Source organism: Emydura macquarii, unplaced genomic scaffold (genome assembly GCF_026122565.2).
Source record: "Emydura macquarii macquarii isolate MOO-44397 ecotype Brisbane River unplaced genomic scaffold, CSIRO-AGI_Emac_v2 contig_1477, whole genome shotgun sequence".
NCBI lineage: Eukaryota > Metazoa > Chordata > Testudines > Chelidae > Emydura > Emydura macquarii.
The window spans coordinates 20,129,393-20,146,278 of record NW_027131614.1 but is presented as its reverse complement, the minus strand read 5'-3'; the positions used below and the strand labels follow the sequence as shown (position 1 = coordinate 20,146,278).

The following is a 16,886-nucleotide window of genomic DNA, read 5'->3' as shown; positions in this document are numbered from 1 at the left end:
TCGCCAGGCTACTGCCGCAGGTAACCCCCTCCCGGCCTTGCGGCCCCGGCGACCCGCCTCTAAGGCCTGGGTTGGGCCTCCGGGCCCTCTGGACTGGCCGAGGTCTCCAGGCCCAAGGCGCAGGGCCCAGCCTCAGGCCCGCAGCGGCTGGGACGAGCCAGCTGAACCAGAGAGCTGGGAGTTCCATCCAGAAGCTGGTCCGGACCTGGAAGAGCTGCCAGACGCCCAACCCCTGGAGACAGGATCCGACCTGGAGGAGTTGCCAGAGGCTGGACCGTACCCCCAGCCCAGCGACCTGGAGGAGCTGCCCCTCGCTGAGGAGCTTCCAAACCTACCCCCCGTGGACGCCGAAGGACTGACTGGCCTCCCCCGTGCGGTGTACCCCGACAACACAGAGGACCCGACGGACATAGGTACCGGGGAACCAGGGGAGGAAGGAGCCCAGGGACAGCCAGAGGCGTGGCTGTACGAGGGGTAACGCCCAGTTGGCGTGTTGCGGCAGGAGCCCCGCCGACTGAGTGGCAACCCCGTGCCACTGCTAGGGCCCTGGGCTGGGACGCAGTGGAGTTGGGTGGGCCTGCGTCCCCCTCCCCTCCCCCCTGATCCTTGCCATTCCCCTAAAGGGAAATAACCTCTGCCACCCGCTAAACTCGAGCCACTGCTCCTTGCTCGCCCTCCCTGCTTGAGGGCCGGGGCGAAAGACTCCTTGCTCGCCCGCCCTGCCTGAGGGCCGGGGTGAAAGACTCCTTGCTCGCCCGCCCTGCCTGAGGGCCGGGGCGAAAGACTCCTCGCTCGCCCGCCCTGCCTGAGGGCCGGGGCGAAAGACTCTTTGCTCACCCGCCCTGCCTGAGGGCCGGGGCGAAAGACTCCTCGCTCGCCCGCCCTGCCTGAGGGCCGGGGCGAAAGACTCCTCGCTCGCCCGCCCTGCTTGAGGGCCGGGGCGAAAGACTCCTCGCTCGCCCGCCCTGCTTGAGGGCCGGGGCGAAAGACTCCTAGCTCGCCCGCCCTGCTTGAGGGCCGGGGCGAAAGACTAAAAGACTGACATTCCCCTGTTGTGTAGGAAGGCGCAGTGGCCTTCCTCTAAGCCTGGGCCCGCGGAAGGGCCGCCAGGACTGGACCGGGCAGGAGCCCGTCCTACAGTCCCAAAATCACATTTTTCTGCCCAGGCATGCAAAATTCTTATAAAAGATTCAACAGATTTCCCCTTCTGATTCTGTTCTCCTCTGGCACTAGTTAGGCTACCTTGGTTGCAGGTAGGTTGCAGGGCTGCTATACTAACAGGTTAGGCTTCTGTACCAGATTTGGACTGGCTACAGAACTTCCATCATGGAGAGAGATGCAAGAGATGTGTTGTCTTTAAGATACTTTAATGCACTTGCAGGTGTGGTTGTTACTAGCTCTGGTAAGGTATGTTACACATGTTATAATATAGTTCAGCATTCCATCACAGAGTGGAAGACAGGTTTAATGTACTTGCAGTAGCCTTTGTTGCTGAGGAGATGCACTGCAGTATTCCGTGGAAGTTGGAGTTTCCTAAGGGCTGATGGCTTCATGTCCAGGTATATTACATTGCTGTAGTCAAGATGGGAGGTGACAAAGGCATTTATAACTGAGGCCAGGTCATCATCTGCAGGATGGGATGGAGTCCCCTAGCAAACTGGAGATGATAGAAAGTGTCACTCACAGATGATACTATGTGAGAGTTTAGCCTCAGTGAGGAATACAGGATTGCTCCCAAACTATGGATTCAATCAACCAACTGTGGGTGTGTGCCTTCAATCAATGGAGATTGAAGAGTTTGCAGCCAAAGTGCAAAATACATTTCTCTGCCCACCAACATCACCTCTGTCTTGCTCAGGTTCAGCTTCAACCAGCTGTTCTTCAGCCACAAGACGATTTTCTCCAATCACTGGGCTATATTGATGGTTGTGGTGTGGTAGTATGTGCTAAAGGATAGAGTTGTGTGTGTTATCCTACATGGCCTGGCCCCCTCTAGGCTTCTCTACAGCCTAAACTATCTGCTCTTCCAGCTAAGGTCCTCTCAGGCAACATTCCCAGGCTGCCTGCTTAGCCACTGTGTAGGGTCCCAATCCTGGTATCGCTACATATTGACATCCAGCTACTTCTTCATAGTCACCTCATGATCCTTTAATCCCCTTCTCAGTCATATACTCCTTCCAGTGAACCTGTTTTTTCTGAAGACTCCGAGTTTTACCTGGGGAACTCCACTTCCCAGAATTCCCAATCCCAAGCCTTAAGGGACAACATCCCTATAACTAGTGTGCTGGGGCTGACCATGTGTTGAATGATCACTTCTTGGTATTGGATACTAAACTCATTCCCTGGGGCACCCTTTCAATATTAGCATGACTCATCATAGTTAAAAATCAAAACAGTATTTCTAGTAGTGTCATTCCTGAGACAACTTTCTTCCATTGGCTGTACCTGGAGGAATAAAAATGCCTACCCTGGCCATAGCCAATGGATAGTGGGTAGTAGAGACACACCCTTTCTAGTTTGTTGGTTAACAAATAGCGTCCGTCTGTTTCTGGTTGATGGAAATCTGGATACTCATAGCTTATACAGGGAACAAGTGAATGGGAGTTCTCTTGGATTAATGATAGGCTGGATAGAGAGTGAAAGGCCAGCAAGAGGAAACGAGACAATGGTTAAATGTGCTGCTGCAATATGGTGACAATTATTCTAAGTATCTGTTACCTGACCCAATTATAGGAACAGGATTTGTATGAACATGGACAAATTTTACGAATTGATCCCTATGGGATGATTCAGCCCATTCCTTATATGTCCATATTCTGTTCTGCTCAGAGATTCCTGACTCTCTGTGGCAGTACCTACAACATATCCTAATTCTAAGATTAATGTATACCTTTGCCAAGTTCATTAGCCACAATTCAAGAATCTGGATGAGTTTAGACATATGGAAAATACAAGTATCACAGCTGACCCCTGGGTACTCAGCTGGTACAGTAGTTAAAATATTTCCAGCATTACATACCAGCTGTATGCTCACAATGTGGAAATGTTTTCTATTCCCATAGATTTCTTCATTATCTGCAGGTGCCCCAGAAGGTAAATTAGCACAGTCAATGATTTCTATTACTTCTGGGAATCCATCCATTACATATGACTTCTCTGAAATTCTGTTGATGATGTGACTTTATGGGAAATTCATCAACTGCCTGTCAAGCATAGTCCCTATTAGTTGTGTTAGGCACTGGGACTTCAGTGGAATTACACAAGGGATGAATTTGTTCTGGAGTGTTGACTCGTCTAAATGTTGTCCTGTGCTAATCCTTTGCAAAGTGCCTGTGTTTAATTACAGAGCACTTTCTGTAAGGCAGGGACAATAGTGACTTAGTCTTATCCTTCTCCCTACCAGAGACTAGATCTTAGAGACTGAACATGGCTCCCGTATCCAAAAGGAATCTTCACAAACACTGTCCATCCATCCTTTTATTGAAGAACCTTGCTACTGAACAAGTTCCTGTTGAAATGATTTATTTAATATCTGTTTCACTTGTATAAACCTTATGGAGTCAATTCTGCCCTCAGCTACATGAGAACAGGTCACAGTGACTTCCATGAGAATACTACTTGTGTACCAACAACTGCGTAGATCATTTAAAACCATAAAAGGTATAATATTTGATAAAAAATGTCCTTGCATCTTCTTAGGATAAATTAACCTTTATTCATAAAGCAAAGTCTCAGGTAAGGGTTAGGGTCAAGTTTTCAAGTATGAGCAATCTCAGTAAGTTTCATTGTCAAAAATATAGGGCCAAACCTGCTTATGCTGAGTCAATGGCAAAGCTTCCATTTTCAAGTATGAGCAATCTCAGTAAGTTTCATTGTCAAAAATATAGGGCCAAACCTGCTTATGCTGAGTCAATGGCAAAGCTTCCATTGACTTCAGTGGCAACAGAATTTGGCCCAAGAGTAATGCAAGTCACTGACAAGAGAACTGTGCATTTGTATGGAACAAAAGTGAATTATGTATGAAAACTATGTATATATTGTAGGTGCAACTGAGGCACCTATATTTGAAAATTTGGCCATTTTAAACTGTGCAGAAGTATTGTCCATCATTTCCGTGCGTGGTACACAGTTATACTAAGCATGCTTGTTAAAAATGTAATGAATGTTGACACTGATAGATAAGTAAAAATTCACTTATTACATGTAACTCTGAAGAAAAATATTGTGAAGAGAATGGATTTCTGTTGTCATTGTACTGGCAGTGATGTTGTTAAGGTTAGTAAGTGCTGACGGTGTGTCTTGCAAGAGCAGTGACTGCATAAGTTTAAACTTCCTGTCACCTTCAGCACTCATCACATAGTTTGGTACAAATCCATACAATTGGCAGTCTATGCTTAAGAATGTTTCAGAATTGAAATAAGTACATGAGCTGTAGATAAAGACTTAGATGCTTTGATGCTACTTTATGGGGGGAGTTTCAATGGCAGCTGTTATGGTAACAACTGGTAGGCAATCCCAACAGAGTTTGGAAGATCTGATTGGTTCAGGATATTTAGCCCAGAAATTGGATCCTCTAACCCCAGATCCAAGCACCCTTGAACTCTGTGAAAGTTTGGATCTTGATCCAGATCGATACTTGACTGTTATGGGTCACACCAAAATCCCAGATACAAACAAACAAACAATCCTTACTTACTAAATCGTGGGGAAATTTGGATCTAGATCCAAATCCAAACTACTAGAATACAGGCTGGAGATCTCCAGGAAGACTGGGCTTGAAAACATATTTTTAGTACTGTTTGATCAGGTGGCTTTTAAACCTCTCTGACATGCTTTGGCATTGCTTTTGGGTGAAAAGTTCTTATAGCTCAGTCATTTTGCCAACTCTACTATCCAAATCACCAAATGCCAGGCTTGTACCAATCCTATTGTTATGTCTGTACTTTTATGAACATTAAAATATACCAAAATCACTTCTTCCTACTTACTTGCCTTCCTTGTTTCTTGGGAAGTTTGGCAGCCTGCAACAGATGAATAATGTAGAGTATAAGGGGTTCCCTTTACTGGATTCACTGTGGTATAAAGGGGTTCCCTTTACTGGTTGAACTGTGTGTTATACGCTAATAAAGGTCTATTCTCATTTACTGTGCCTACAAAACTCTCACTCATGTCAACAGGGATTCTGTGTACATATCAGAGGAAGATCAGAAACCTGTAAGTGACATCACATTATCCTTCAGTAATAAAACTAGCCTTGCAGAAGTCAAATAGGAGAGCTACTATCCATTATTTCTATTCTGTCATTCAAATTATGTAAAAATCAGACTTGGCCCCAGTGGAATTCAAAGAAGCTGCATATTTAATAGTAACAGATAAGAATATTTTGCATTTGTATTGGGCCTTCCACCTGAGAATCTCAAAGTGCATGAATGAAGTTTCACCATATCGCCATGAGGTTGGTAAGTATTATTAGTCAGGTTGGTCAGTTGTGAAACTGAGGCATGAGTGGTTGTGAATTATGGAAGGTTACTCAGGAAATTTGGATCAGAGCTAGGAATCAGTCCATCTATCAGTTTTGTGCTTTAACCACAAGACCCATGCTCTCTTCTCCCTAAAACTTTTTGCCAAAAAGACAAGCTGCACATAAAACTGACTGTTACTTTTGTAACCATTGTACCGTAATAGAAAGAGACTGGGAAAGTTTTTTGAGTATTTCAGTTACTAAGGAAACGAGTCATCTTTGCTCTATAGCAAGTTGCAAAATGTTCTGGAAGTGGAAGTAGATTTGTAAATGCCGGTTTGCATTTGATTTGTGCAGTAGTTCAAGATGATTTAGTCAACCCTGGAAATGAATGCTTAAGATGGAAAAAAGACAACTGTTATCAGTACAGTGTGATTGTGAGAGCATTTTCATCTGCGTTGGACTGCAAGAGCTAAATCTTACATAATTTTGACAGCATTCCAGTTGGCAAACAGCAACATTTTAGTAAATCAGAACCACTGTAATACCAATGTGAGTTCTGATCTGGCAGCAAAATAAATTAATCCAACCCCAGACTACAACAACAGATTAACTAAACTTGTAAAGTTTTTGTATGTCCTTTCAGAACATCATACACACCTGATTTGCTGTTTATCATTAGCATTCCTGCCTTAGTTTCCAGAAAAGAACTAACATGAATGTCTTGGCACAAGAATGCACTTTAATAATGCATTCATTATATGTGGAAAGAATATTAAGCATGTTTTTAGAGTGAGAATGCTCTGAATTTTTAAATGAATTTTACTTTTTTACAAACCTTTCAATTTTAGAAATACGCTATGTGTATAGACTAGGTCCTGCATGCAACAATTCCAACACCTTCAGTTCTTTGTGAAGAGATTGGATAACGATGTCCTCTTCTGTTTTGTCAAGTAAAATGCCTTCGACTTTTTAACTCTGTAGGTCAAATTCACAGTTGGCATGCATGGACACAGGGCTGGATTTACACCTTAAGTACACTTTGGCACAGCATCTTCAGTGCCCCCCTGCCTACAGCTGACCTTCGTGTTTTCTGCACTGGGTGGGGGGTGAATGGGGAGATTGGGGTGGGCCGAGCCAGCTCTGTTGTGGGGGAAGTGTGTGCGTGGGCTGGGGCAACCAGTTTGGCTAGTTACAGACAAGGGGAATACGCTCACTCCTGGGCTCCAGCTTCTAGTGTGGCCAGGGGACAGGGCTTGAGGGGGAAGAGTAAGAGTAGGGCAGCGGGGCCCCAGGAGAGAAGAGGAGGACAAGGGGTAGGACCAGAATTCTGGTGCTTGTGCAGGGCCCCCAAATTGGCCCGTCCAGTAATCCACCCTAGATGGCCAGCACCCCTAGGCACGTGCCTACTGTGTCTAATTGGAAGTCTGGCCCTGAGTGGATGCAACTTGACTTCAGTGAAGTTGTGCCCACTTATGTTGCAGTCTGAATGTCAGCGAGATCTGGGAGCAGTATAAAGTCACAGAAACATTCACGTGAGAAGCAAAACAGAACTTTAGTGAAATCAGACTGAAACAGTCACTTCCCAGACCTTCACCTGGGCAGGGCTTTCCTTTCTGCACAGAGCTCTTCCCAGCCTTGATTTGACTCAAGCCCACTTTTTCATCATGTTTTTTCTGACTCGTGAGATGCTTCTCCAATAATGGGGAAGAATCCAGTCCCCACATTGAGTTGAAAGCCCCATCATTTCACTGCTCCCTTTCCAGTCTCTGTTTCACACCGGCTTAAAATGGTCTAAAAAAAGTGCTGGGCCTGTCCCTGACTAACACTGCAATTTATATACTTCACAACAAAATGTCCGAGCTCAGACACCTTGTTAAATATAACAGCGAGAGTCCTGTGGCACCTTAAAGACTAACCAGTTTATTTGGGCATAAGCTTTCGTGGGCAGAAATCCACTTCGTCGGATGCATGTAGTGGGTTTCTGCCCACGAAAGCTTATGCCCAAATACATTGGTTAGTTTTTAAGATGCCACCGGACTCTCGCTGTTTTGCTGAAAGCAGACTAACACAGCTACCCCTCTGGAACTTGTTAAATATTTTTATACTACTCTGTCACCTGTGACATATTCGCCTTAGGAGTCTAAATTTTAGAGGCTGGATGACAGGTTTGCAACCCTGTTCGATCCAGCTCACTTTATGCTTTGACATTGCCTACACTTTCTTTGAGTCAGATCGGGTGATCTTTCCCCGCTGCTATCCACTGGCTCTAAATATCAGCCCCATAACCCTTATGTGTGTCAGTTTTACCAATCCACTTTCCAATGCCATGACTCTCTGCTGCAGGTAACACCTTTGGTTAAACATATAATGCTGCTGTGGGCACACTGCTATATATTGATTAAGTGTCATACATAATGTCATTGCCATACCTGGCTTTAATTGTGCCTGGCTTGGCTCAGTAATACAAGAGAGGAGGAAGAGGATTCAAGAATCTTTTCCCTATCCCTGAACCATTTCCAGGCACAGCTGTAGCCCTTGTGCCCAGGAAGCAGCAGGGCATGTCAGCCTAGTGTCAGTGACAGTGCAAAGCTTTCAAGAAGGAGAGTGACCCTACTCCTTCCAGATCCACAGAGCTGGCCCCATGCAGAGAGGAAGCATAACCTGCATCCTGTGAAGAGGTGGTAAAGTGGCAACCCTCCCTTTGTGCTCCTAGAGAGCATTATGCCTGCCTGAGGAATAAAGCTTCTAGGAGCATTGGGATGGTGGACCATTACACAACCCTCTATTGCACTGGCTGTGCCTTTAAGATAAAATGTAGTCCTCGTCATTTTTAGTCATGCTGACTAACGAGATCATGTTTGTCTTAACAGGTTGCCCAAATCAGCCTTTATGTTGAGCACAATTAGTTTGGTATGATGGAGAAAGAATACCAGATATTTTTCTGTCAGACTAGTCTCTCTGATTTTACTCCATATCAACAGCTTTCAAAGTCATCGTGGAAGATGAGAGACTATAAAGTGCTTAACCCTGCTTTTTATGTTTAGGTTGCTGCCTTCTGCATTGCTCAGCAAATGTCTTCTGCAGCCCAAGACAAAGTGGCTCTTATGTCAATATTGCAGTATTCTGTGAGGCATAATAGTTGTGTTTTACTGTTTAAATTCGCTATGATGTGGATGTCAGCGTTTGCAGAAACAGTTAACCCCTGATACCAACGCACATAAAAATAGAAGATTCAGATAAAATGGTCCACTGAAGACTGATGAGTTGTAGAAATAGTTAAAAGTGCCCTGCCGAGAAAGTGCCTGGCAAAATGTACCTTCTGATGCAGCAATGATAGAAAAATGACTTTTTATTTAAATCTTTATATAGTTTTATTCTGAAAAAGAAAGTTTGAATTCTCAGCCACAAAAGGAGACCTAAAAAATGAGCCAGATTGTCTGATCCCCTTACTCTTTCTGAAAATATCATACACCACTACAGTCAATTAACTGACTTGTGCAGTGAGAAACTGTGACAATCAGGGTCTTTCTTATTCTTTGGGGTTCAGAGCTCCTGTTTCTCCCCTTGGGGTACCTGGATCCTGACTGTCACAGATACTACTTGATGTGAGTTACCACTCTCACAATCTGGTTCAATATGTGTTAAAGCCTCATTTTCCAAAAGGTACAAATCTAGAGCCACACATTAATTGTGTGCTTAGTTTATAGGCACAGTTATCTGTACAAGATGAACTGATACAATTCAATGTTTTAACAGACTCCCCTTCTGTTTTTGCAATTACAGATTAATCTCAAAGGTCTTGGGCAACTGTATAAAATCCGCATTGGTCATGACAACAGTGGAAATGATCCTAGCTGGTACCTAGAGGAGGTGAGACTTCAAAGAATGGCCCCAATCTCTGACCGGGAGATTTGTCTGACTGTAGACTGCTGGCTAGCTGAAGATCAGGATGATGGAGACACGTGGACAGAAGTAGCAATTGGAAAGTCTGCAAAGGAGCTTTTGCCAAGTATGTGCTGTGTACTTTATAACAGATATTTATTAAACTTAAAGGACCATAGCCTGGGTTTGTGAGCTGTTCATGTTTCCCCCAGTGCAAAGTTGCCTAGAAGCTATGTAATCAAGCCCTGGTCTACACTTACCTGGAGATTTGGCGGTAGTTGACGGGAGTTATGCAAGCTACGCAGAGCTACTGCTGTGCTTCCCTTCTGCATGGCACTGCACTGCGCCACTTGAGGAGGTGGTTTTACAGCGTCGATTTCTGGATCAATTGAATGGGTCTTCACTGACCGCTCAATCGATCCAGAAAGGTTGATCTGATGGCGGCAACTTGCCGCCGTCAGTGTAGACATACCCCAAGACAATCCCTCCCAACACAGATCCAATGTAGTAGTTCTGACACCATTCCTTTTCTTCCTGAGGCCAAGGGATATGGCCAGTGTATCCCTATGCACCTGTGATGCTTGGCTGCTGCATCTGCCTCCTAAAACACTGGCAACTGGTTCTACTGAAAGCAACCCAAAGACACACGGTGACTGGGCATCAGGGGAACACCAGAATGGCTTGAAATGACACTGATGCCACCTATTCCTAAATTGCACAAAATGTTTCATAGCTTCAGCCCAGGATCTGGGCCAATGGGTCTTTGTTGCTCAAACCAGATATAAGCTAAAGTTGAGATTTTAAATTGAAATATATAATTTGTGGATGGCTCTGGGAAGACCTCGGAGGTTATCCACATTTTTGATGACAGTACTAGTTTTTACAAGTGGAGCAGAAAGAACACATAAAACAATTTAAAAAACCCAGCAACTCCTGGGCTTTATAGCAGCTCAGGGAGCTGGAAAAAATGATTTAATTTATCACTTTTTTGTATAGAATTCCCTTGGCATTAGCAGGATGATGGTGCAGCTATGATCTGGCACCATAGGCCTGCACTAGAATGTACTTATGTTACAGTTCAGGCAAATTGTATTTGAGATGAGGTAGTGGGAATGCAAGGAATCAGTGACTCAATGTATAGAACATTCACATGCATGCAGTCCCTGACAATCAATTAATTCCAAAAGATGTAAACAAATGATAAATCTCTTGTTAGGAGGCATGTAATTTTCCCCAAAAGCAATCTAGGTTGGAACAAAAAAAATTCTTTCATAGATTTTAAGACCAGAAGGGACATTAGATCATCTGTTTAGACCTCTTATAGAGCACAGGCCATCGAAATGTTGGGAAGGACAGAGATACAAACTCATTCCCCCTCAAACTCCTGCCCTTTTTCCCTTTCCCCATCACCCTCACTGATTAAGGTGTTACATAAATTGGGATTGAGCAGGTGGAACTGAGGCCCGTATAATCTGGAAACAATATTACCATGATCAATAGTATCGCTCTTGAGAACCTCTAGTGACATAAATGCCACACATTGGTGCAATAGGAAAATTAATACCTGACGTTAGTAGAGTTTGCGACAGGCATGAATTTGACTCACGGGACTCGATTCTGCACTGGGCAGTCATTTACAACTGTGCCAAGGAAATGTAAAATACTACTAGTCTGATATGTACACTCACTTTGCCCAGTTGTAAATGGCTACACAAGGTGGAAGGCACTGGAGAATCATGTCTACTGTGTATATTGTTGAGAATATTCTCAAAACAGGACATTAGTTCAGCCCTGTTAAAAGTGGTGGCATATTATTGCTATTGTTGTCTTTACAGGGACACCATCTTTGTTAAAATGTATGCAGCCAGTAAAATATATTCATTATATGAGTTTTAGAAATTTCATAAATTTGTAAGTTTATAGCTACAAATTAACTATTGATTTTGGATTCATTTAAATTGAACTTCAATATAAACTCAGCAGGGCTACCCCAGGATTTTCTGTTTCTCCATGGCCAGAGAAAGAAACTCTCCATTTGCATTTCCCATTTACAAGGGTAATTGCTTACAAGTACTGAACAAACCACATCTCAAGTAATTTTATCCAACAAAACAAATAATGTACTACATATTACCTAAAGACAATCAGATACAATTTTATAATTTGTCTCTGGTGCTTTCAAGTCAGTCGGGTACCTTTCACCAGCACAAAATTCACTTAATAAGAATAATTTGCCACAAAAAAAAAAAAAATTAAACAAAATGAAAAGTATTTTTTATAATCTAAACTCATTTTTTATTGCTGTTCTTTGCCACTGATCTTTATTACTCATCTTTTCCCTTTAAATTGTGTCTTCTCCCTGCTTTCGCCATTCAAAATTCCATTATCCTCCCAATACAGACTTTAAAAAACCTTGGAATTGATTTTGATTGCTCTTTCCTTTGCCACCTTCTACCTGCCCGATCGCTTCCCTCAAATCCAGGCTGCTACCAGTTCCTGTCAGTTCTTCCTTACATCATCTCTAAAATCTCATTTTTTATCTCCTTCTGTTTCTGACTTTGACAACTTTTCCCGGGTCCGCTTGCTTGTTTCCTTTCATGAGACCAGCCAATTCAAAATGCTGCCACTAAAATAATCTTCCTGCTCAAAATGATGTTTTCATCCCTGCTTAGGATGTCTTCACTGACTTCCCTTCATCTTCCATGTCAAATTCAGACTTTTCACCCTTCAAGGTTCTGCATAACTCTGCCCTTTCTTCTACACTTCAGGTTTTATTTTTTCCTACTTCCCGACCTACCAACCCCATGTCTAAGTGCCTCTTCTTATCTCCTTCTCCCATCTTATCTTCCTTCTTCCTTGCATTTCACTCCCATTACACTTGAAATTCCTTCCCTGCAGTTCAGTCTTGCTGACTTCCAGTGTTCATCATTTTTACACCCCCTGAATCAGTGTTCTTTTGACTTGACTTGGTATGATCCCATTGTGTTTAGCATGACCAGATAGCAAATGTGAAAAATCAGGACTGAGGGGAATAGTTGTCAATGTAAGACAAAGCCCCTAATATTGGGATGATCCCAATAATATCGGGACATCTGGTCAGCCTTATTGTGAAATACACTAAACAAACTCAAAGAAAATCCATTTAAGGGTGATTAAAGTGATGGATCTTTAAGACTGACAAATGTGGCCTCAACTGTGTTATGCATAAACAAGAGCATAAAAAAAATTCTGCATTAAGTGCTCACAATTTTACTTTAAATATTCATGACTTTAAAACTGCAGAACTGGTTTTTTTTTTTCAAAAATGGCTTATGATTTTGATCTCAAAGAACTGTACAGTACAAGAAAATTTGATTTTTTAAAATTTGTTTTCAAGTTATTTCAATGCAAAATTTGTGATGTGAACATAAAGGGGAAAAATCTGTTTTGTCCTTGCTTGAATAATTCAAAAATAGTTTAACTGATTTGGCTCAAACGTTTTTAAAAAATCACTTTTGGACTGAGAGAAATCAGGAAAAAAATCTGAAAAATTTATGAACAGCTACAGAGAGCATTATAATAGTTTTCTCATAATATGTCCAGTCTGTTACAACATCAGTTCGAAGGCTGGCTGGCTTTATGTGTGATTCTAGTGTTGTCAGTGGACCACATCCATCATAAGATGGTACAAAGGTGACCAAAAATATTAAAAGTCTAAATGTTATTACTTTTATCACTATCAACTGTTTATCACCATCTTACCACTAGAGATGTTCCAAGTACCTATGGAAAAATTCAATCTGAGGCAAGCATCCATTGACCAAAATTAATACCTGCACTTTTTCCTGGTTGAAAGGTTTCCTTCATGGTATGAAGAATAATATTTTCCTTTTCATTAATTAAGATAGAATTACCAGGCTTATCAATCAACGTATGTCAGGGCACAAGGTGATCAATAGCTGAGATCAGTAAGAAATTTGCTTCCATATTGCAAACTTACTTGTACTGTGGAAGTATGTTTGGGGTTTTTTTGCCTTCCCTTGAAGCATCTGACCATGGCTATTATCAGATGCAGGATACCTGACTAGATAGAGCATTTTTTATTTGATGCAGTATGGGAATTCCTATATTCTCTGGTGTCATTTTGTAACAAACCCCTTGAGAATTGCAATATATTTGTTTTTCTAGCATCTTTTGATAGCATGGTATTACAGTGTTAGAAATGCTGGTTCTCTACTGTTTTAACATCATTTCCAGATGTTCTGATCCTGCAAATGTTTATGCATTAATAACTTTATGTAGATGAGTAGCCTTGCTGAACTGGGGCCTAGACCTGCAATACTTAAACTCCCATCATGATCTCTGCATACAATATTTGCCTGGTATGTTTTCAGGTATATTTTACCATATCACTTCAAATCAAGAAAATAAAATGACAGAGGAAATTGTAAAGTGGAAGAGGAGTCATGACTGAAATGTCTCCATGCCATAATGTTTGCATTGATCACTTCCAGATAGTGGGGAAATTACTGCTTTTGGGGAACAATAAATGAGAGTCAGCTGCTATTTCACATGAAATTTTCAGCAATGTGAACTAATAGCAGCTACCTGATCTGAAAATAATTTGGGCAATTTGTGTCATTATGATCACACAACTGTAAATGTCAAAAAAGCTTATCTCATATACAGTCTGAGTGAAAAAAATGTAAGTTATACTTCATCTTAAATTCTACTGCTATTAGCTTGGATTTCATCTTAAATTCTACTGCTATTAGCTTGGATTCTAAAATAGTGAAGGTGACCATTTTTACATTCTGATAATAGAGTTACTCTGAATAGTGTTGAGTTTGGAATGCTGATTTATAGTATGTGGAGAGAAAAGACAAATATTTACAGAGTTGTGACTTCTAGTTTCTTAAGCCGTGGTCTACACTTAACTGGTGATTTGGTGACAGTCGACGGGAGTTACGCAAGCTTGCTCCCGTTGATTGCTGTGCTTCACTTCTGCGCGGCATCTTCACTGCACTGCGCCGACAGAAACCACGTTCCCGTCGACGCAGCGCTACACCACTTGAGGGGGTGGTTTTACTGCGTTGACTTCTGGATCGATTGAGTGGGTCTTCACTGACCACTCAATCAATCCAGATAGGTCGATCTGACGGTGGCGACTTTGCTGCCGTCAGTGTACACATTCCCTTATTCTTCCATTTTAATACTATCAAATATGCCTCTTCCTCCTCCTTCCAAAACATGTTAAGATATCAACATCAATTTTTTCTTTCAAACAAAACCATCTGCAATACTTTCACATATAAACAATGGGTAAAACTGACAAATAATGTTGCGCTATAAGGTTTGAGTCTGCAAGCCATCCATGAATGTAACTCCCTTTGAAATAAATAGGAGTTCCCTGTGCAGAGTGCTTGCAGCATGGGGACCATAATAACTCTTACTGATGACCTGAGATCAGCAGTATTGCCAGTCCCACATATCAAAAACCAAGAGTCAGGCTCCACATATCATTAGATTTTTAAAAATAATAGTTTGGATTCTTCTGGTTTTTTGAGCCATTATAATCCACTTTGGTTACCTTTCAAGGTTTTTTGCCACAACCATAGGAACTTAGATACTTATCTTTTAAATGATAACTCAGTTTCTCATGTAATCAGTAGACCCCAGGAGCTGAGATTTTAAGAAAAACACCAGATAACACAAGGTGCATGATAAAATCTCAATAGTTAGTAAAAAGCTGCATTGTTATGGTCTGAAAAGGTCCAAACTAGGTACCTAAGCACTGGCTCCCATCACTGCACTCCTGTAATAGTCTTTAATGTTAAGTAACTATTCAGTTCTCTTTTGAAAACATCTATTGTAGCTTTTACATCTGTCTTTGATGGGGGCTTTCATAAGTTCACCGTCCTCTGCATGAAAGCATTTTACCTCTCTTGTTTCAACTCTTCAATCCGTGACCTCAAGTCCTGGGGTTTTCCATTTGATTTTAGAGCTTATTTAAAGAATCCTTGTATAGCTACTTGAAGATTTCAGTGATATATTTTCCAAAAGTCAGTTTAGTAGCAAGTGCTATCCTAGTTTTTTCAACTAATCTATATTAAATCATTTATCATGATCGTTGCCTTTTTCTATCCCTTTGATGCCCCCACATCAGACACAGCAGTCTAAACTCAGTTTAACAAGTCGCTCTCATAATGCTGAAATAATGTCTACTGATTTGCATTTATTGGTTCTGCTTAGAGTGTATTTTCCAGTATTTTCTCTTCCTTTTTTTTTGACTGAAGGCCTGCATGTTTACTCTGTTACAGCAGTTTTATGCTGGCATAACTATATTGAAATCAGTGGAGTTACACTGGAATGAATCTGCTGCACTAGACTGGGGAAATTAGGACCATCAGGCTCTAATTATGATAGTTTTATGACTGACTTATGATGGCAATGTGAAAAATGTAGCAATTTTAAATATGTTGCCCCTTTGCTGACTAGTAGCGGCAGATATGGGTCTTTGGAGCGTGTCAGTTTCTCAAAGGAAGAGAAGCCAATGATGCAAGATTTAGGATATCTCCTAGTGTGACTTATTTACTTACAACAGTGGTGTGCAAACTTTTCCAGTCACGCCCCCACCTCCCTTACCATTAATGGAATCTGTCCATGCTCCTGCCTCCATTACTGCACAGCCAAGGCTTTCTCAACAGTGGAGGTTGGCAGAGCTGGGGATGGGCAAGGAGCTGGGGCTGGAGCTGGTCGGGGGCAGAGAAGGAATGAGGGCAGAACTGGTGTGGGGGCAGAGTGGAGCTGGGCCTGGAGGTGGAGCAGGACTGGGGGCTGAACATGGTTGGGGGAGGAGCGAGGCTGGGGGCAGAGCTGGTCTGTGGGTGGATCAGGACTGAAAGGATGGAGTTCCCTCCTTGTCCCCCATGGGAGCTGGCCCAGGCCCCGCTGCAACAGTGGATGTTGCTTCACTGTTTGGGGATCGCTGATTTACAGTATGCAACAAGCCCTGTTTACCTTGAACAGACATGGCCAAATCAACAGCAAAGCTACACACAGGCAATTTCACATATGGAAATTGCAGCTAAGATGTCACTGTATCCAGCCTGTATAATTAAAAGCAGCTTCCTTTTCTGGCCCTGGGTCTCCAGCTTTCAATAAACCACTGAGTATCGTGTCTCTCCCCTGTATCCGTATCTGTTTTACCCCTCATCTCAAAGTCATGTGGCCCTCATTGATCTCAAAATTAAACCTGCACTAGCTCAGCTGGCCAGAGCATTAACATCCCTTTTTATCCAGCTACTCTGTAACACAAAGGAACTTCTTGCGTAGGTCTGACTATAGCCAGTGTCCACTGGATCTGGGCAAAAGGATGCTTACTATTCACAATCCACTTAATAACAACTGGATGGAATTGCTGTAGCTGTCCCTCAGGGGTTCTTTGAATGAGGCCTTCTCTGCTTGACACCCTCTAAGAAGTACATCATAACGTATATTTCAGTTAATCAAAATATGCACTCCATTACTAACTTTGCTATAAGAATATTATTTACTGAGC

At 42.4% G+C, this 16,886-nt stretch overlaps 1 protein-coding gene across 1 annotated transcript in view; it reads left to right on the top strand.

The window, feature by feature from the left end:
- The window catches only part of RP1 (RP1 axonemal microtubule associated), a 307,648-nt gene that overhangs the window by 166,771 nt on the left and 123,991 nt on the right, over positions 1–16,886 (top strand). Inside the window, exon 26 of the mRNA XM_067553867.1 lies at positions 9,248–9,473. Within this exon, the coding sequence (XP_067409968.1) occupies positions 9,248–9,473 (226 nt within the window). The remainder of the gene's footprint in view (positions 1–9,247; positions 9,474–16,886) is intronic.